This window comes from Thermobia domestica, chromosome 4 (assembly GCF_964235325.1).
Source record: "Thermobia domestica chromosome 4, izTheDome1.hap1.1, whole genome shotgun sequence".
Lineage (NCBI taxonomy): Eukaryota > Metazoa > Arthropoda > Insecta > Zygentoma > Lepismatidae > Thermobia > Thermobia domestica.
In genome coordinates this window covers 8,209,418-8,231,264 of record NC_137457.1, presented here as the reverse complement: position 1 = coordinate 8,231,264, position 21,847 = coordinate 8,209,418, and the positions used below count along the sequence as shown (strand labels likewise).

The 21,847-nt window shown below is 34.5% G+C and overlaps 1 protein-coding gene across 1 annotated transcript in view; it reads right to left on the bottom strand.

The window, feature by feature from the left end:
• LOC145683623 (uncharacterized) overlaps positions 1-21,847 on the bottom strand; it is a gene marked incomplete at its 3' end in the record, with an annotated part of 551,164 nt that overhangs the window by 385,141 nt on the left and 144,176 nt on the right. The window contains 6 exon segments of the mRNA XM_081754960.1: positions 1,885-2,007; positions 3,802-3,918; positions 6,923-7,105; positions 19,702-19,755; positions 20,891-20,929; positions 21,585-21,629. Of these exon segments, the coding sequence (XP_081611086.1) occupies positions 1,885-2,007; positions 3,802-3,918; positions 6,923-7,105; positions 19,702-19,755; positions 20,891-20,929; positions 21,585-21,629 (561 nt within the window).

Genomic DNA, 21,847 nt, shown 5'->3' with positions numbered 1-21,847 from the left:
AAACACCGTGTGCGTGGGCTTCCTCGGGGTTGTTCCGTTTCCTTCCACTTTCTTCATTCCACCATTTTATTTATTTCTCATCATCGAAGTCTCCTTTAGCCTAGCCGCAATAATCTTGGGACGTAAAACTTGTTACGTCATCTTGCGACGTAACATTTCATATCATTTTCTAAGGTACTGCTTAAGAGCACTTTAATACTTCGACGTTTTGAAGTTCACATCTACATGAACTATTCCAAGCTTTCGAGACAACGACCTGAACATATTTAGTTGAAAGATGTGTGGGTATGGATTGAAATTTTAGAACCATTCTTAACACACCAAATTTAAATGGAAAAGTAGTACGTGCACATAAACTCGCTCTACAAGTTCTCTGCAAGCTGTTTCTACTGGAATTCTAGTCCCATGAATAGGAACATGAACATATTCTGAAATAGGATTTAGTTAAGATGACACGGGAAAATGCATAACAATAAGATCATAATCTTCTTGTGATTCTGTTCTTAGCCACTTTCTAAAAGTATTAAAGTGCATTTCAATTTAGAATATGAAACTATAATAATTTGTAATATTGGTGGAATTATATGTAAATTTTTAACATATTTTCGGATGAACATACACTGGTTATTATTATGTGCTTCATAGGTATGTGAGGAATAATCAGAGTAACCTCACCTGCGTAAGTCAAATGCAATCTAGAAGTTTTATTTAAAACATAATGTCACAAATAATTAAGATAGAAACTTAAGGAAGCCATGTAAAATAAAAAGAACAATTCACGTAAAGGTCCAATTAGAATGTTTTACTACTATTGTAGTACTTAGAAACGGAACACTTCTACTCTAGTAATAAGAAATAATAACATAAGTGGAACATTAAATAGTTTTCTGGTGAACGTCATATATAAGAAAAATATTCATGCTATCGATTCTATCATTTTAACTGACTGAATTAATTCAAATCAATGTGTGCTTTATGTTTTTGATAGATTCTCAGTTTTGATATAAAGCCATTAGTTTATAATACAGTAAAACCAAAATTGTCGATATACGTAGAAAATATGTTTTTCGAGTAAGAAGCTCGCTCAGCATCTTAATATATTTTACTTCCTATATCGTCCTTAGTTACTATAATCACTGTGTTTAAACCTTCCATCTCAGAAAATGAAAATCACAACTTTAATGAGAGAAACTCACATTGACGTTTTTTGGGATTATCACTACTAATAGTAGTTCCAGTATTTATCTATATTTAATTGTATACTGTCAATTTTGTTAGATTATAATTATATACTATGTACGTAGTCAAGAGACAATTACACTGAAAATGTGCCATAGTGGGATAGTTGGCACAGCACTATACCCGAAACGTAAAGCCTAATAAACTGTGATCTGTGAAACTCGATTAGTAGCTATCTCACTTCCAACATATTGTGATGGCCTAAATCCATGTTTGGTTATTTCGAAAAATGAAAAAATAACGAAAAGGAAGAAACTTTTTATTCGAGTGCAAAGACTATTTCTACACTATATCACTAGTTTTCTTATGAATGTAATATTGTTTTCTACTAAGAACGTTAAAGAAATAAAAGAAATATTTGGTAAAGTTTGTAATTTAGCAGAATGAACACGTGGAGAACGACAAAAGCATGTATGAGTATACTGTCCTATCCAATTTCATTTGCACTGAAGGACGTTAAGACGTTTTAGAAAACATAATTCATACATAAACATAATGCTTTGATGAAATGTCAATTGGATACAATATTTGACTCAAAAGTTTCAACATGCTACTCAGATATAAATAATTTCCCTATGACTTTAGTTCTTGTAAACATACATCATATATATTAGATAACTTCAAAATCTAAATTAAAAGTTTTACCTTGACTCCAACTTCCTCCTCCTCCTCCTCCACCACCACCGCCACCTCCTTCTTCATCGGTAGAACCACCACCACCGAAACCAGAGCCACCACCCCAAGAACCGCTACTGCCATAATCACTTCCTTATAACATAAGATGCGAAAACTTATAATTAGCTAAAATTTCTGAAATAGATATGAGATTTTATCTTAGACTATTAATATCTAGGAAGACTTACGTTGAGTAATAGTACAATTATATTGTAAGTGTAAACAGACAGTTATTCATGGGACAATGTCATAACAAGAAATAAAAAATTCTTGTTGACATTCTAATTGTGTTAGATGTCGAGTAAACTAGGAGTAATAACAGCACGTGAGATATTTACTAAATAAGGGATATTACAATGCAACAGAACAAAACCTCGGTAAACAAGCCTTTTATACAGATCGATGTAGCTTCACAGTGATGGATATATTTACATCGCTGCAGAGAACATCAAAATTGAAACTTATCTTTCACAAGTAACTTTTTTCGATCATTGAATTTGCAACGAGTACGATCCTTGTTCATTTACATTTTAATTTAAAAAAGGGATTGTTTCTCGAAACTTGGTTGACTTGTACTAATATGTATCTGCAGATGTGAATGCGTCTCTACGGGGAGAAATTGAAGCTTTTTGCTGTGTTCCATTTCATCAAGCAGCCTGAGTGCGATACTCAATGTGATTGTAACATCAACGGTTCATTGCCCGACATTGCAGTTTTTATTACATCTGACATCTTTACTGCGCTTTTAAGTGTTATTGTTAAACGTTTATTTGAAGAGCTTCCAAAGGATAGCTACGCGTTGGCAGAACCTTTTCCAAGTGCATTTTAAAAGATTGGAAAAAAGGTACCCATATTCGAGGCCCCTTTTTGAAGGCAATACGCTTCAAAGAAATAAATAATCATAGTAGCAGGTGCCTTGGATTGGCAGAATAATATGATTGAAAGTCCGTGTTTGGAACAGAATTGCCACCGTGCTGCCCTACTAGAACTGCGATTACAGACATTCATGGTATTACATTTGTCCAATGGGAGCGCGGTGGCTCGGTGGTATAGCGTTCACCTCCGGTACTTGGGGTTCTTGGTTCGATCCCAACTCGCGCCGTGTGGTCTTTGTGGTTAACAAACACCATGCTCGTGGGTTTTCTTGGTGTTCTCCCGTTTCCTTCCACTTTCTTCATTCCATATTTCACTCATCTCTCATCATCACCGTCTCCTTTAGCCTAACCGGCATTACCGTAGGATGTAAAACATAAAGATCTCATTTCATTTCCATGTGTTGCACTTCTCAGCATTTCCAGTCTTGAATTCTGTTTTTTCCTAGAGTTAATGCAAATGTTGCCTTTATAAACTAAATATTTAGATAATTACTAAATAGCTAATTTTCAACTTTTTGAAGCACAAGGACAGTAAATTCATATATATCTACCATAATAGTGCCTTGGTTTCAAGCCGTTTTTCGGATATTTCTGAAAATGAGCAATAACTAAAATGGGGGAGTTTCTATTTGCATTCAGAGATAACTACTCTTATTCACTAGTTCTCCACCCAACATTTATTGCTCTCTGCAAAGAGAAGTTATAGAATTGAAAAAAAATGAGAAAATTGTCAACTTGATACAACAACTACGTTGAAGTGACAAATAGCATGCATGTGTCAGTTTTCTGTCGTGTTCAAATTCATTTTTAGTGTAGGATGTAAGATCATTTTAAAAAATATTATTCATTCACAAAAATAGAACTTTCAAACAATGCGAATTGAAAACCATATTTGACTTAAACTTATTAATACACCTTCCAGATATTAAAAAAAATCCTTCGTGCGCTTTATCATTTGTAAACATACAACCTATATAATTTACAGTTTAAAATTTTAAATGAATAGCTTTACCTTGACTCCAACTTCCTCCCCCTCCTCCTCCGCTGCCTCCTCCTCCTCCTTTCACCTTAGAACTTCCACCAAAGCCAGATCCACCACCCCAAGATCCACTGCTACCAGACTCACTTCCTTATAATAGAAGTTACGAGAGCTTTGAATTAGTAACAATTTCGTGAAATAAATATGAGATATTTTCTATCAACGTTGATACCTAAGTGGACTGTTCTTGACTAATACCATTATTATGTTGTGAATGAATAGAAGCAACTATTTATGGAATAATTTATCCTGCTAAAGTATTAATATTTGTTTCAAGCTCTGATATGTATTATGTATTTAGTAAGCAAAGGAAAATAATAGAAAGTAAATATTATGTATATGAGTCGTCCGATGTAGAAACTGGTCTTGTCCATTTAAACAAATCCCAGAAGAAACGGAGCATGTGCATGTTTTGTACAACTAGAAAAATGAAATGAAATATTCGAGTTTTACGTCCTGCGGTATTGCCTGCTAGGCTAAAGGAGACGGTGGTGATGAGAAATGAGGGAAATGGTGAAATGAAGAAAGTGGGAGGAAACAGGAGAACCTCAAGAGAACCCACGCACACAGTTCGCTTAACGGAAACAGAGATCGTACAAATGGGAATACTTCAATGTTCTTATCTAAAGAGCATGAACATCCTCAAATATTTCCCATTCTACAAAACTCGTCGACTCTACAGCTTTCCCAGTTTTGGGATTAGATATAATGGACAAGAGCCGTTTTGGAATTGTACGACCCATATAAGGGATACGAATTTATCAGAACCAAATCTCTTTAAATAAGTTTTAGATACATTAGGAATAAATTCATATTTTAGCAGGATACAGGAATTTTTTAGTCATGGATATCTTTTACTACGTTATAAAGAACATCAAAATTTTGGATAACCTTTTACAAGAAACTTTCTTCAGTCATTGAATTTAAAGTAGATAAGATGCTTGTAATGTTACATTGTAATTTGAGTAAAAGCTTGTTTTCCGTTACTTGGTTTACATGTATTAATATCTGTGAACTGAAATGGATACCTCATTGCCAAAAAAACAAACTTGAAATTGTTGGTTGCTTTAAATTGAGCAATGTATCTGTATAAAGTATGAAAAATTCTCTTTTGTTAATAAGTACAATTAATATTGTACTATTTTCATTCTTACGAATTTTTCACTCTTACCAAAATAACCATAACGCTGTTCGAGAATTTAACTTTTCGTTGTTGTTGTAGAAAGTACTATCATGATTTTATGTAAGCAAAAGTTACTATGCCTGTGACTGCATACAGGGGAGAAAGCATTTTCGACGAAAAATTGATTAAGAACTTTCCTTAAATGTTCTCAGAAATGACAACAAAATTAGAACATTAAAATTCCTTGTGCTGAACGAAGAGAAAAAGATATTCAAACTATCGATTTTAATCTAATATTTTATACTACTAAATTGATACAAATATAAAAATGGTTTAGTATTTATCGATATGCATACATAGATAATAAGTTTATGGAATACGACGTTCACTCAATTAATGTAATATGTCTTAGCTCTCAACGTGTGTTACTCTAATTACTATAATTCAACCTGCAATCTCAGGAAATGAAAATCACAACTTTCATGACAGAAGTTGACATACGCGTATTTTAGATTACTGATAGTAAAAGTTGTTGTACTCATAGTATTACTTATATTAATTTCTATGCTATTAAATTAGATAGTTCATTATTCTAATGAACTATGTACGTGGTAGAACGGATATATACCTTAGTGGCACAGTTATGAATGGTGTACAAATAGTGTTCCACTGGCCCCGAACTCTAATGTCTAATAAATTGTATATTGTACGTAGTTGCGTTATTAGCGACCTTCCGTCGCATTAAGACATAACTAACCCGTCTCTTTGGTTATTTCCAAAAATGAGGCAGTGAATAAAAGGAAGGAGTCTTTGTTCGTATGCAAGCATAATTTCTAACTTAAATCACTAGCTTTCTATCTTATAAACCTAGGTAACATCATTTTCTACAATGAAAAGAAACAAATATAACATGTTCGGAAAAAAGTACTGCTGAGTACAGTGGACGTTTATCCCAGTTTTATTCGCAAGCGGTCCTGGGTTCAATTCCAGATGGGGGCACTGAGTTGGAAATATTTAAAATAACTTTTCCATTACAGTCCTCCTGAATTTGGTTTTCCTAAGTCTTCCTCATTCACGCCTGGAAATGCCGTGGTGGTACCTACCTTATAGTTCCCAGGCCCCTCCCCTTTCCCCGAATAGTGTGATCACTGAGAGACGTCATCCCTCTTACTGATGAGCTAACGTAGCCATAGATGCTAAAAGCGCAGAAATATAAATCCTAATAAACTAAATCCCAATTTCATTTGTACTGTAAGGTTTACAGACGTTTCATCAACATTGATCATACACCACCCTAAAACGTACAAATAATGCCAAACTATATACAATATTTGAGTAACAATTATAAACGTCCTACCACATATAAAACATTTCTAGGGTATTGCAAAACAACATCTTCAACGTTTGGGAGATGATTCCTGACATCAAGATAAGACAACAAATATAGACCAACCTGGGTGCTCAAATGCTTACTTTTAGAGTTAGAGGCTGGCAAAAACTTGAAAAAAAATGAACTTTTAAGGTCCATAGCAACAAAACTATGAATCAAGACTTCACTTAGAAACTAGTATGTGGACTATCCAAAGTACATGTTTCAGAATCTTGAGATACTTCTGCAAAACTTTTTATAGACCGAGTTTGGCTACGGGCATATAATATGAAATTGTCACCAACTACCTCTATAGCAATTGTTACTTAAGTACAGTACGATTCTGAAACATACATTTTTGGATAGGACACATACCATTTCCTAAATGAAGTCTTGGCCTGACTACGGTAGGTCACATAGTTTTGGAGCAGCCTATAACTGTCGTGTTTCGGCAGCCTATAACTCTGAAAGAAAGCATTTGTGCACCCAGGTTGGTCTATACGTTTTGTCTTATCTTGATGTCAGGAAACACCCCCGTAGGTTGTAGATGTTGTTTTGGAACACCCTCTATATACTTTAAAATATTAAATAAAAGGTTTTACCTTCACTCCAACTTCCTCCTCCGCCGCCACCGCCCCCACCTCCACCACTACCGCCTCCTCCTCCGCCGCCGCCCCCTCCTCCTACGCTACTGCCTCCGCCCCCTCCTCCTCCTCCTCCTTCTCCTTTAGAGCCACCACCAAATTCACTGCCACCACCAGAAGTTCCACTATCAGCACCACTTCCTTGTAATAGAAGGTAAAGAAGAACTTGGAAATAAAATCAATTTTAATTGTACAAGATATTGCTGAAATGTTTCGACCTTAGTATTTTTTTCCTATATATGATTTTCCTCCTGCAATTAATTTTATTCTGAAATGCACCTCAAAAACAATTAATGAGAAATTTTTACTACTTGGTTACTTCGTCAATATCTAGCAGAAAACCGATGTCAGTGAAAGTTTAAATAAAACAGCTACACAAAACAATAAAAGTTCTGCGTACCGTATTATAGGGTATGAAACCGACGTATTTTGTTACACAGAATCCATATTGCGAAACCCCAGGACGATCAATCTTGTCACTTTTTTTATGGGCGAGAAACTTTAGCGATTTTAGTTAGGGAGGATACTCGTAACCCAGCCATGCAGAAAAAAAACTAAAATTGTCTGTAGCGTACCACACAGTATGGATTCGTTGTATTTTTGGACACAGAATCCAAATTCCAAAACCCAAGGACTATTTACCGTGTCTATCTTGTTTAATGGCGGAGAAAGTATGTGCTGGGTTAGGTATCAAAATTCACACCAAAATTTGCTGAAGTTTTCACCCATAAAAATTTGACACTGTCGATCGTGTTGAGGTTTCAAAATTTGGATTTTGTGTACCAAAATACACTGAATCCGTACTCTGGGGTTTAGTGCATAGAATTTTGTTTTTTGTAGGGATATCTTACGTGTATGCTCCCTAGTTTTTCACCCATGAAAAGGAGTTGACTCTGTTAATCGTCTGAGGATTTTGAAATTTAGATTCTGTGCGAGCAGCAATATTGAAGCCTCACTGTGAGACAGTTAAAATTTTGTAAAAGTTTGTTTCTCCCAATTACCTCCAGGGATAATAGGGAGCATGGTGGGGGGTAGAAGAGCGGAAAGCCTTACGTGAACATTTTTTGGTTACAATTCATTTCAATGTTGTGTTACCTTTGGCTTTTGTGGTGTACACTTTTGCTTCATAGTGCATTGTGCTTATTAAGATATTTTATTCAACTTAGGCCTCCAATGGTCGTTGCGTATGCCAATAGTGCTGGTGCTGTAAATAGGATGTCTTCGCTATGCCCATATCTTGGCATAGAGCCATATCAACTTTTTACGTTGACTTATGAGATTTTGTCACAAGATAGAGACAACAATAGGAACCACCTAAGTACAGAAAATACCGATTGTCCGATTGCGACATATCAGCTTATGCCTTAAAACCACACAATAAGTATTGCCCTCATTTTATTATATCTTCTCCGAGAGGTGTATTACAGTAATCACCATTCATATTAATTTGATACCAAGAAAATTGTTTAGAGATTGATTTAGAAATACGTAATCTGTGATGAGATATCGAAACTGGCTTGTGTATGATAAACTGCTTGTGTTTGTATTCAACTTTAATAATGTTCGGACCTATGAGTACTTTTATCCATTCTTTTTGATGTGTTACTTAAGGGAGGGGGAAGTGGAAAAGTATAAAAAATAAAGAAAACTTAATAAGTCGAATCAAACGACCAATCTGGATGAAATTTTCAAAATAGATTACGTTTGTGCATGGAATGCTTTTAATCATTTCACTTTCATGATGGAATGTAGGGAAGGGGGAGGAAGGGGAGATATACATAAATCAATGTAAACAAAAATAAAAGTGACTATGTTAATGAGTTAATAAGTTTTGAACCACCGGACAGATCTGCATCAAATTTTCAATATGGATGAAGTTCTAGCCTGGAATGGTCATATCACTTCGACGGTAAAGCTTAGAGAAGATTAGGGGAGGGGGAAAGATATATAAAAATAAATAAAACTTAATAACTCTTGAACTACACGACATATCTTGATCAAATTTTTTACATAGATGAGGTTCGGGCCTGATATGTTTTTTTATAATTTCACTTTGACGCTAGAACTCAGAGAAGGGGAATGGTCAAGGGAGATATATAAACATAAATAAAATTTAATAAGTCATGAACCACCGTAACAATCTCGATAACATTTTCAACCTAGATGAATTTCGAACCCGAGATGGTTTTCCTCATATCATTTTGATGGTGTAACTAAAGGAAGGGGGAAGGATAGCAACATTTAAAAGAGAACGAAAACTGACCGATATTAGAATCGAATCCATAATTTTTGAGATGAACAGTGACACATCTGATGCCGTTAAAATCCAAATTCAGCCCTCAACATGAAGGAGGGGGAGACATTTAAAAATGACCAAAATAACCAATTTCATTGTAAAATTCATAGTTTTTCGGGTGGCTAATATGAACAATGACACATCTGACGCCGTGTTCCGCAAAATGAAAAGGGGAGGGAATATTAAAACTCATCGAAAATGACCGATATCAAAAAGCGCTTTAGTAATAGTAAAACGTGACTGAATAATGGAGCATATTATTACTTTTTCTCAATTCAGCCCAGCAAAGCTGCCAATTGATGCTCGTAATAATTTATTATTATTATTATTATTATTATTATTATTATTATTATTATTATTATTATTATTATTGTTGTTGTTGTTGTTGTTCACGTACTTTTGAACTTGCAGGGAGAAATTAATTCATAATATGTTTTTATTTCTGTATTTTTTCCTGGATTATACATTGTTTCCTTTATTAGTGGCACTAAGTTCTCTCTAGATCGTCGAATAAATGAATTTCATTGTGCACTTGCAAATAACCCTACAAGAGGAAGCTTGATCGTTCCACAGACCCTTGATATATTAAGAAATATTTTGCTTCTATTTACAGGTGCCATGATAGTGTAGAGGTATCGTAATGGAGTTACGATTAATAAAGTTGTCTAGCATAGGTTCAAGTCCTGTTTACGCCAAAGCTGCATTTTACAAAGTGATAATGAATAATCGATTTCTTATATTCGACATGCAACGCTTAAGAATGTAGAAGAAAACACCTTTATCATGATAGAGACGACTTACAAATGTTGGTTGGGAAACGGCAAGGGATTTGCCACGATATTCGAAACACTTCATTGATCTGCAATAAACATTTTTCGTGTTATCGTTCTCAGAAAGAAATATTACATCATTAGTTGGACAAAGTTTGGGTAAAGCAATCTGTGATGTAGTGATAAAGTCCCAGACTTCCAAGCGGAAAGTCTGGGTTCAATTCCCCGTCAGGTAATATAACTTTTTCGCATATAATAATGACTGCAAACAGAGATTTATCTTTTGTTGGAGAACTTACAAAACATCACTGGCGAGAATTCGAATGAACAGTGTATGCGTTCTTCATCATACACTGTAATGATAAGTATATTTCATATTTATATTCGTCTCTCTCTCTCTCTTTTTTGACGTTTCGCTATCCTCTCTTTGTATCTTTCACTTCTCCTCTCTCTTTCACACATATACGCACTTCATGTTTCAAAGTTAAAACGGAGCAAATGCTTGATATACCTGGTCTGAAGAATCTAATTAACTGGGAACTTCGGAATCGTGTTTTTCGTGTTCTGGGGATAACATCTCCAGCCCTGGCCATCTCTGACAGAAATACTGTTTAAATGCAAAGGAATAAATAAAATATTTGTTATTCTCTGGGTTATCGAGTCTCTGTCAAATTACGGGGTCACTACGGATTTGAATCCTCGGCCCAGTTATGGTCTACATCATCCAACTGACACGGTGATCCGTTTGAGCTCTTAGCGTGTTCATTCTATCTGTGCAAATTACGTTATATCCGGAAGATAAACGTTGAATCTTGAATCAATGTTGAATCTTGAATCAATGAACAGATACATCTTCGGAAAAGACTAGAAAATGGTAACCTCTTTCGGTATTTGAAAACAAAATTTTATTTATACTAGTTCGACACAAAATTTGTTCCCATACTATAATTCAATGTGTTTTATTCACGTTGAAATTTGAAACATTCTATATCTATGAGGAACATAAATCTTTCCTTTCGAACATTTGTAACTTTTCATTACGATACAGTTTTCATTTTTAGTATAGGAAATTTGTGATAGAAATTTAGCAGTAAAATAGCACTCTTCAATTTTCCCTTTCTTTCTTTTTCTTTTGTTTTCGTTTCCTTATTTTTAATTTGTTCAGTTTGCATTAGTAGTCTGAAATGAAGGATATGACAAACGCTATATAATGGGTATATGATAATGTATTTTGGATCAGTACGTCCAATCAACACTACCGAATTTGCAATCGAACCACGCGGAAACAAAACATGTGTGTTAAACTTTTGACATTATCCTAGATGTGTCTTGGAGATATACACAGTTCTACCGGGAATTGAGAATGCTATCCATTATGAAAGTGACAAAATGAATGTTTAGAGCATTCTCTCTATATATTCGAATAGTTCTGAAAAATATAAAAAACAAACGTTATTTCTATATTACTTTTCTTTTTTTCTTCTTCTTCTTCTTCATCTTCTTCTCTCTCTCTCTGCCTCATTTCTGAATCTCTGTGCAATAGACATTCATTGGTTTCAATTTTTGATTGTGTGTGTTTCAGTTTCTATGTATATCAACCTATAAATATTGTTTTGTCTCGGTTTTGTTATTTCATTTTATCGGAGCAAATACATGTGTAGTTTGAAATTAGAATTTCGCTCATGTTGTTAGCTAATTTTGTATGGGAGAGAAGAAAGGAGGAGAGAGAGGGGGTCTCTTTACCTGACACGATTAAGGGATAAGATGTATATTGGGTGGCCTAACTGCACGGAGTTAGCTGTCGCAATTTTTTGATGCGGAGTGTATAATTTTGTTTCTGATTAAGGATCTGAATATGAATCAATCAATTCACCAATGCTATCTTTATCATACACAATCCAGTTTAGGCGTCTCATCACACATTACGTATTTATAAATCAATGTCTAATAATTTTCTTGGTATCAAATTATTGTAAACTGTGGTTGCTGTATAAACCTCTCGGAGAAGGTATAATAAAATGAGGCCAATACTTATCGTGTGGTCCCAAGGCATAAGCTGATATGTCACAATCGGACAATCGGTCTTTTCTGTACTTAGGTGGTTCCTATTGTTGTCTCTATCGAGACAAAATCTTATAAGTCAACGTAAAAAGTTAGCGAAAGTATGGGTCTATGCCAATTCCTGACATATCAGTTTTTCAGTTTCATTGTGGCAGAAGAACATGATATGTCTGACATAACATGCCTTTTTGGGGAGGGAGGTTTAAGGTAAACTTTTCTTTAGGGCAGAAACTGATATATTCATCTTTCATGATTTTTAAATGATGCACCTTCACAAAGGAGAAAAATACGCAGCTAGTAGTTTTGTTAAAGTTTGTATCGGCTACATTAAAGATCAGCTATAGAATGAATGATTAATATTTGGATGATGAATAAGCTTTCCAAAGAACCAATCTGAGAAGCGCTATAGCTGAAAATAAGGTCTTATGTTGAACACTGCCTTGTGAACAAAATACTGTAATTTGTATTGGTTCGTCAATCACCCTACCTGAATTAAGTGCAATCGAAGGTAGACTTCAAATGAATGAGGCTTCAATCTCTGCTGGTAGAGGACGAGTGCGTAAGGTAATGACAAATATTTTGTTTGAGATTTATTAAATAATAGGGTAGAAGGAGGAATTGGAAGGTATGTTTTTTCAACCTTGTATCCTTACAGGTTATAGATGTTTTCCTAGTTTTTAAGAACTGATTGTATGTTGCACGCTCATGTGCACCTACTGTGGTAGTGGTAAACTTTCGGCATCTTTATTGTTGTTGGTCTGATTTCCACCCAATTTCTCCCTTTGGAGTAATTGGGTGCAAAATGATTAAAACCATTGCCGGTGCATATAAACCAGTGAGGGTGACTGGATGTAAATGAAGAAAGCTCAGGCTTTAATTTAATATGTATAACTTGTATTCCACTTACAAACTAATAGCTTCATGTAGTCTAGAAAAAAATATACCTTTGTTTACCCAAAATAAGGAGTGACTTATTTCTAAATCTCAACCATATTTGAATTCTTTTCAAGTTTTACAGTTATTGTTTATAGCATAATATATTGCTCTGTGAATTTAATCCAAAATATAACACATACCAAGAAAAAAAACTATAAGCCGTCAAAAACTTTGGCCGAAAACGTGAAAAAATTTGAAAAACAAGAGAACAGACCCTGATATACAAAGAAGCATAGGAGAATGTAATAATGAAATTTTTTGACCGCACGAATTGGAAATTATTGTTGGAAACTCTTCAAAAAAAAAAAAAAAAAAAAAAAAAAAGTTGTGTTAGAAAGGAAAGACCAAAGACTTTTAAGAAACATGAGCAAACAAGTTATGTTAACATAGGAGAGGGTAGTGCAATTGGAGGGAGAGTTCGACAGGGATGTATCTGTCTCCTACATGATTTAATATTTATCTAGAAGAGATAGTGAGAAAGAGCTTACAAAATGAAGATGACATTTTAATTGAAAATGAAAATGAAATCTTCAAGTTTTTCGTCCTACGCTTTTGTCGGCTAGGTTAAAGTACACGGTGCTAATGCGAAATGATTGGAAGGGTGAAATGAACAAAGTGGAACGAAAGGGGAGAATTTCGAGCATTTCAGTAGCTGGTGTAATGACTAACTGTGTGCGAATTTCCGATCAAATTGTTTATGTTGCGGAATCTTAAGACAAACACAACATGATGTTAGGAAACTTGAGAAAGGGCTGTGAAGAATATATAAGAAAAGTACATGTTGCAAAGACAAAACCATTGTGATCGGAACGAAAAGGTGGATGTTAAATACAGCAGTAGAATATGAAACAATAGAACAAGTGACGAGTTTTCGATACCTAGGTAATATTGCTAGTGATTATATGAAATTTGAATGTCAAATAAATCAAAGTTGAAAATGGCGAATTGACCTTCAACAAGGAGTTGAGTAAAAGACTCAGAAAGAGCTTTGGGTGGAGCATTTTACTGTTGGGTCAGAAAGGCGGACATTACGCAAAAGTAGGACGTGGACAAGAATTTAGAGAATTTGTTGGGTTGAGTGGAAAACGGATGAGGTCTTAGAAATGGTGTGTGTTTCATAAAGATAAGAACAATTTTAGATACTTTTAAGAAGATAAAGAGACACTGGTTGGGACATTGGCTAAGAGGGAACTGTGTCATGAGGGACGTTTTAGAGAGTATGGTGGCAGGAAGAAGAGGGAGAGGGCGAAGGAAACTACAATTAACGGATTACATCAAAACAGATATATCGTACGTGAAGACGAAGAGGTTACGGGAAAGCTTCTTAGTCCCATCAAGTGACCTGCCAATAATAGCAGAATACCTATAATAATGTTTATGAATAATTTAACAAAAAAGAAAAGAAGAGCTCCTCCGTGGCTAAGCGGTTAGCGTACGCGCCTTTGGCGTGGGAGACCCGGGTTCGATTCCCGGCGGGAGCTCATGTGGTTGGGATTCCACGTTAATCAGTAGGTCCACGCCTCATATAGCCTCGCTACTAAATTGGACGCTAAACTAAAATCAACTCAACTCAACTCAAAAAAGAAAAGAAAAATAAGTAACAGAATAAAATATTGAATTTATAATGTTTTGCGAATTTAATATGGGTATTATTTGAATTGTAAAGAAGAGTAGTTTACATATGCCGGTAGTAACAAAATTTGTGTTAATGCGCTTTCTTGTAGCAAACATCAAGGGTTCAGCATACTATGGTTTATTATCTTGATAACTTGGCTTCGTCCTCAAACATAGAAAATAAGATCCATGGTTGGCAACTGGTATCAAATGAAGCAGTTTTTGAGCATTACAAAAACGGGGTTATAAAGTACCAGTTTCAAAAATCGATTGAGCGTACACAAAATTGTAACAATCTTAAAGGTTAACTTTTTGATGAGGAATGAAACTTATTTCAGAGTCCCATTTGTCTTTTGTCGTATTCGTTGCAGATAAGTTTCTACCACCTTAGTAATATTATAATAATTCAGAATGTAAAATGGTATAAGTAACAAACTAATATTATGACCTATGGAACCTGGAGATCCAATGCCTTATTCACGAAAGCAATAAACTGACTTCTGCTCTTACTCAAGAAGATCCAGTTTCTACGTCATATTCCTATTTATATGAGATCCATCCAAATATTTTCTTCTTATATGGACCTAAGTATTTCTAATAGTCGTTTTCCAGTTGGATTTCCAGTTAAAATGTTGACAGTGTTATTACTTTCTTCCATCCTGGATACATGACCTGCCCACCTAAGCCTTCTGAACCTAACAATGTTTGATATACGTTATAAATTATGTAGTTATTTGTTAAGTTGTTTCCGCCATTCCCATTCCCGTTCCTCTTGGGTCCGAATTTTCATCTCAGGATTCAGAGTAACTGACAAGGTTTCTCTCAACTATATAGGGCGACAGACAAAATTTCCATTTTCTAAATTTTAAGCTTGAAATTCCTATACAGAAGTTGAGAATATAAAATATTTTGAAGTGAAAGGAACTCGAATTTCATGTGTTCAGTTGACATTTTTTTTTTTTTTTGTGAATATGATTTTGGTCTGTTAATATTGACCCCAGATATTTGAAGGTATCCACTTTGTTTACAGTATTAGTTTATGTTTTGGCACATCCATAATATGCTGTATTACGTTCCTGGCTAAATCCATGTATTAAGTTTTCTCTGTACGTAGTGACAAACCAATGTCCTTGCAAGTGTTTAACAAGCCCTCTGCATTTTTGTTCTTCTCCTATCATCTCCTATTAAATTTAGATCGACAGCGTACGACGTTACCTGATGAATATCATCCAGCTTTAGGCCCTGGTTGTTATCCTAGATTTTCCTTTTAACGTACTACAGAACAAAGCTGAAAAGTAATGAGACATTGCATTTCCTTGCTTCAGAATATTGTTGACCTCAAAGCTTGTTAACCAGGATTTTCCTACTCATATTTGAATTCAATTAAACAAATCATCTTTAATCTAAATATTTTTTCGGTATTTCAACGTATAAAAGAAATGTGCAATGTTTCCTTCCTAATCAAGTGTTACCCATTTCAAAAATCAATAAATTATTGTTGTAGAAGTGTGTTGGATTCCAATTTCTTTTGGTATATTTCTCGAATGGAAATATCAGATTGTTGAGTTATCATTTCCACCTATATCCACAATATTATCCGCGTATTTATTCAATCTTGCTATATAACTTTTGAAAGGATTTTATATGTTGCTGGCAGAAGAAAATGCCTTGATAATAATTGGTTTATCAGTTTTGTCGCCTGTAGTTTTAAGAGTGAATGATTATTTTTTATTTAGTGGCAGCTCCTTCTTGTTGCTCATAAGCAGAATGATTTTTTGTATCTTGTTTCATAATTTATCCTCTCCAGCCAGAATGAATTCAGTTGGGATTTTGTGTACACACAAAAAGTTTTATTTCTTTAATTTATTTATAGTGATTTCTACTTCTGTTCTTTTAGGTTTCTGAACATGCGGTTCTGCTGCATGTATTTCACTTTAGCCACTAGCATCTGTTCAGGATGTGATCTGTTTCAGTTACAACTCTTTCGTCAACGTTCCTTAAGATATTAGGGTGCGGCCAACAGCACTATCCAACAACTTTTAACTTATTTTTCTGTAGAAAACACTGAGATGGGTGTTCTTAAGAAATTCCAACTTGCAAAGTCTAAAAATCAAGTGAAATTCTTCCCATCACGTCACACATGATGTCATATCATATAGTTGATATTTAACCCTATATTTTGTGTTCAGCTAAAGTTATTGTTTAAAAGCAACATTTTGTGTTGAGTAGACTATTACACTAATCTCAATTAAAATTCTAAAATCTTGTAGGAAACTTCTAAGAAGTCAAGATTTTTAGAATGTGTGCAAAATGAAACGATTTAGAGTTGAGTAGCATTATAGCAACCAAGAATCAGCATAATCGTCGGCTATGTCATCAAGTATTATTAAGCGGAGGCAGTAACAGAGTCAAATTTCCTACCACACGAAGATTCCTGTGACATGTGTACTTGCATCCCTTAAAAAGGTGACTTGCCCTCTTATATGGCAATCTTTACGGAATAATTTTTGCCTTTTATCGCAGTTGAAAACTGGTGCATCTTGAGTCTGGAGTCTGGAATATACTGATGTAACGGAATGCCATCGCTGGACAGCGTATAAGGACTCGGTGAATTAACAAGTGCACTTAACGTAACACTAGCAGCGCCATTCTGCTGCCCTTCACAATACATGTATTGTCCGTATAGTTCTGTTGAATTGAACATCTACGTTCAACACATTGGTGAAAGCACTGGAGGCTGATGCCTAAGCACAGTGTACTCACCACATACTCCACGCTAACTGGCAGAGAAGGGTTTATTTTTACGCGATGACCATTGCTGCTCCTTCCAACGACTGAATAGCAGACATATGAAATATTACATTAATGTCACAAATGTGGCTGATGAAGAGAGGAATGCTACTCATCTTATTCTCAAATGATTTATGTTTCTGTCTACTGTATCACGATGATCATACCACGTTCTACTGTGTCACTAGAATACGAAATGTCTGTAATTTTTTTCACCACGTAACTGTAACACAAGAGGTAATGGTATGGGGTGCAATTGAATTCAGTGACCGGTAGTACTTCGTTGATTTGAAAGACATATGTCTAGCCTACGGTATACTAACAAGATAAAAGTTATTGCGGGTCCTTCATTGCAAGTTTCTTGTGCTTGTTCTATTTGTCTACCGGGCATTTTCCTCTGCTCCTGTCCACTGAATACATTTCATCCATGGCTGGACAATGCCTCTTGTATACGTAAACCCAGTTTTAAAATATGGTTAATTTTCGTGTCGTGTCCAGGACATGTGGCTTATAATTCCACAGGATGCCATTCATCAGCTCATTTGCTCAATATGTTGATGTGGTATTGCTTTCGTATCTGCTTATGGTGTGCAAACAGACTACTAATTATCGCCAAATCAGTTTCGCTATCGCGCAAGTACTCATGCATTGTAAAGAGTAGTAATTTATTCATTTAATACTTTACAACGAGATATCTTTTTAATAATCTCATGAAACTACACTGTCTATTATGCTAACGGTTTTTGGTGAATAGTATATGCTGGGTTGCGCAAAAAAAAAAAATACAACTATGAATCTGGACTCACATCGAATACAGCTAATGTTCAGAGTGAGCTCTTATGAATACATGTGAGATAATAATACTAGTTACATTACTAATAGAACGAGCGTACATCTAAGATAATACTGACTTCAATAACTACTTCCTCTTAACGTTGTTACGTATTCTAATGCATCAAGTTTGCAATTATATGTAGAATTACATGGTTAACACAACTATCAACTCCGCTTGCAAATCTGATTAAAAGTGTTTTCAAAAGCTAACGAACTACCTTATGACTTTATTAGATATCACAACTTCTTAAATATTAAGTAAAACATTAGTACAAAAATCGTTACTATTAATACAAAATCCCTACAGACTGCATGTACACAGAATGATTCGCATATATAAAAGTCTTGGGGCCCTTATGCTCTGAGTAAAGAAACATTATAGATAATTTAGATGTCTGATTCTAAATGAACAATATTCCTTTTCAGAACATTACTCTGAAAATGAGAAAATAAAATTATATTAAATTCCTATCAATCGAATCAACCCAGATAGATATTTCGCTAACTATACTATGACTTGTCATAATATTATCCTCTGGAATAAACTCCAACTTTTGTCAGGCCATACATGATAATTTTCCCTTTGGAACCTACACGGAATACAGCTTTAAAATAAAGTAATCTAATTTGAACAAATAATCAATCACATAACGGCATCTGTTATAGAAGCAAACATCGAAATGTTTACAAAAGTCACCTTTGGTAGCTGCCGGCAACCTATCATATGTTTTTGGCTCCTTGACAATGAAGGCTTGAAGTTTTTGAGGGCAAGTAAAAGTATATAAATACAAATTGGTTCTCAGCCTCTGGACTAATATCATCTTCAGCTGAGATTATACCCAGTAGAATTCGAGGAATTGTTAGGATCGTCGGAAACAATTTCCTGATTTGGGACATATACCTTCAAGTTGGGAACGTGTGACAGAACTGCAATGCATGTGCGTTTTGCGTACATGATGGCGTGATCAGAAGGGCATACTGCGATTTTTGTTGAAAATTTCGAGAAAATAGTGGCAAATCATTATACGATTCGCACACACATTGTGCATCGTTAATCGTTAATCGTGCGTCGGTTTCATCGTTAATTTAATTAAAACTGGAGTGGTATTTTGTTCAAAGCAGACTGAGTAAAACGCAATACTTTATACTTGTGGAAACAGAGAATTCAATAATTGCTTGGTTCCTACGTCATTAGTTTTCCACATTTAAAAATTCTGCAACAACCTGAATAACAAAGTAACTGAATAGTTCATAATCTATTGTGGAATTGGAAGCTATTGGTGAAAAGATCCAAAAGTAAACCAATCTATTATAGGTAAACAATTATGTGTTTAATTAAGTATTATTTTAAGTCCTAATGAACAACGAGACGGAAATTTTGATGGTATTAGTAATTATAATTTTATAAAATTTTAGAATATTAAGAAAAATATTACCTTTTACTTTTTTCTTTCCTTTGCCAGCACCTCCTCCAGTACTATAATTGTATGCTAGAATAAAAAGTAATATGTTGATATTTCATAGAAGTGACTAACGTAATTTCAAATCTTAATAATTATAATAATATCAAAAATACTATATCAGTATGTTTCTTAGTGTTGAGAGAACAACTTGCAATGTAGAAGGCATTAGCGCTTACACACAATATTCATTTAGAGTGGAAACACGTGTATGAAATTTAACGTGTCACGTCCTGTAGGTCGACGGTACTTATACACCCTCTTAAAGGAGATTTAAAATTCAACGCAAACAACCAAATCAGTAGATCAGGAAAAGTGATTATCATCTTCTTGACACAAAGCATTTATGAAGATAATATAACAGAAAAAAGATTAAATAAATATACAAATTCAAATTTTGAGGGTCTTAACTCTAGAAATTCAAAGTAATGCAACATCATTATATTTAGAGAGGCATTTCTCACTACGAATGGCAAAGTTATACGCGAGGTTCGGATTCCACGTTAATCCGTAGGTCCACGTCTCATATAGACTCGCTGCTGAACGAGATTTTAAACTCAAAATCAACTCAACTATTTGATTATTGTAGGACGTAACATATTTGGTTAGAGGACATTAATCCCATTCAGCTAGGGTTATTTTAGCCTGACTGCAAACATCATGAAACGTTATTTTCTACAATGAATTAAATTTGATACTCAATATTTTTTAGCTGTTTGACACTAGAATTTTTACCTAAATGTATGCTGAAATATGGGGAAAATATACACTTAATTTAGAATATTACCACACATAAAAACATATTTCACTTGGAACAGGTTTTAACGATACACACTATTTGAGTTGTACGTTTCAATTAATACTTCCCTGAAACTCCTCATGTCTTTCATTTCCCGATCTGACACCACACGAACTACTACCCTATCACAAGACTTTACCATAACTTATGATAAACCACAGCATGTAGAAGACAAATTTTGTTTAAAAATCAACTGCATACATTTAAAACGCAAGTGTGATTTAGATTAAATTTAGAGGCGTAACAAATTGCTTATCACATGAATCAGTGAATTCAATGTAAGAATTTATAAAGAAGGATAAAGTTGAAGAATAACATTTAAAATGAAGTATATTCCTATGGAAGTAAAACTATGAATGACTTTACCTTGTGCATTTGCGCTGGAACTAGCATTGCTCCAACTTCCTGCAGAAAAAAGTACGAAATAAAATAAATTGTTCCGTAGGAAAAAATACGAAAGAATAACAAGTTTAGTTGAACTGAGATTTAATGAATAGGGTAGGAATATATTTAACACAAAATTTCAATATCGTCTTACAGTTGAGAGCACTGCTAAGTATTAACATACATTTTCTCGGATATAAATAATATTACCTTCACCAACACCATCCCTGTAAGCCCTCTTCCGAGAGATAACTGTCAAAGTTTAACATAATGAAATCAAATATATTTTAACTCGAAATGTGAATAACAGTTTAAGACTTATGAAACAATTCAGTGTGCTCTAGTCCAATTCTAGTTTCCAAATATTGCCAAATAGCATCCCCTGATTTGTAGTAGATATAGCGAAAGAAAGCTAAATAAAGTATAATTCTGATGTAAATGTAATAAAGGATGATACAAAACCACTAGAACGAAATGCAGAGGTTTCGTGATTCTCTTGGAGGAATATAGCTTTGAAAGTAAATGCAGAAAAATAAATACATTTCCTGGTATCATAATACTGTAGATAATGAATGCTTCATAAAACCAAAATACCTTCGACATAGTAGGGTTTAAAGTTGAAACATAAGGAGTAAAATCAAATATCACTGTACACAGAGAAAACTAAGAGTTTTACCTTCTGCATTTGCATTAGCACTGGCATTGCTAAAAGTTCCTTGCCCTGCAAAGGAAAAGGTACAAGTACTATAAGCTCGCTTGAGGTATTAATTAGTGAATAGGGTAAGAAGCTTGTGGTATCTTAAATAGCGCACAAGATCACGCGTGAATATTACAGATAACTAAATTGTTAAACGTTTAGTAATACAAATACTAAAATTACCTCTACCACTACCATCGGCTAGATATCCCTCTTCTGTAAGCAAATACTTACACTTTTAA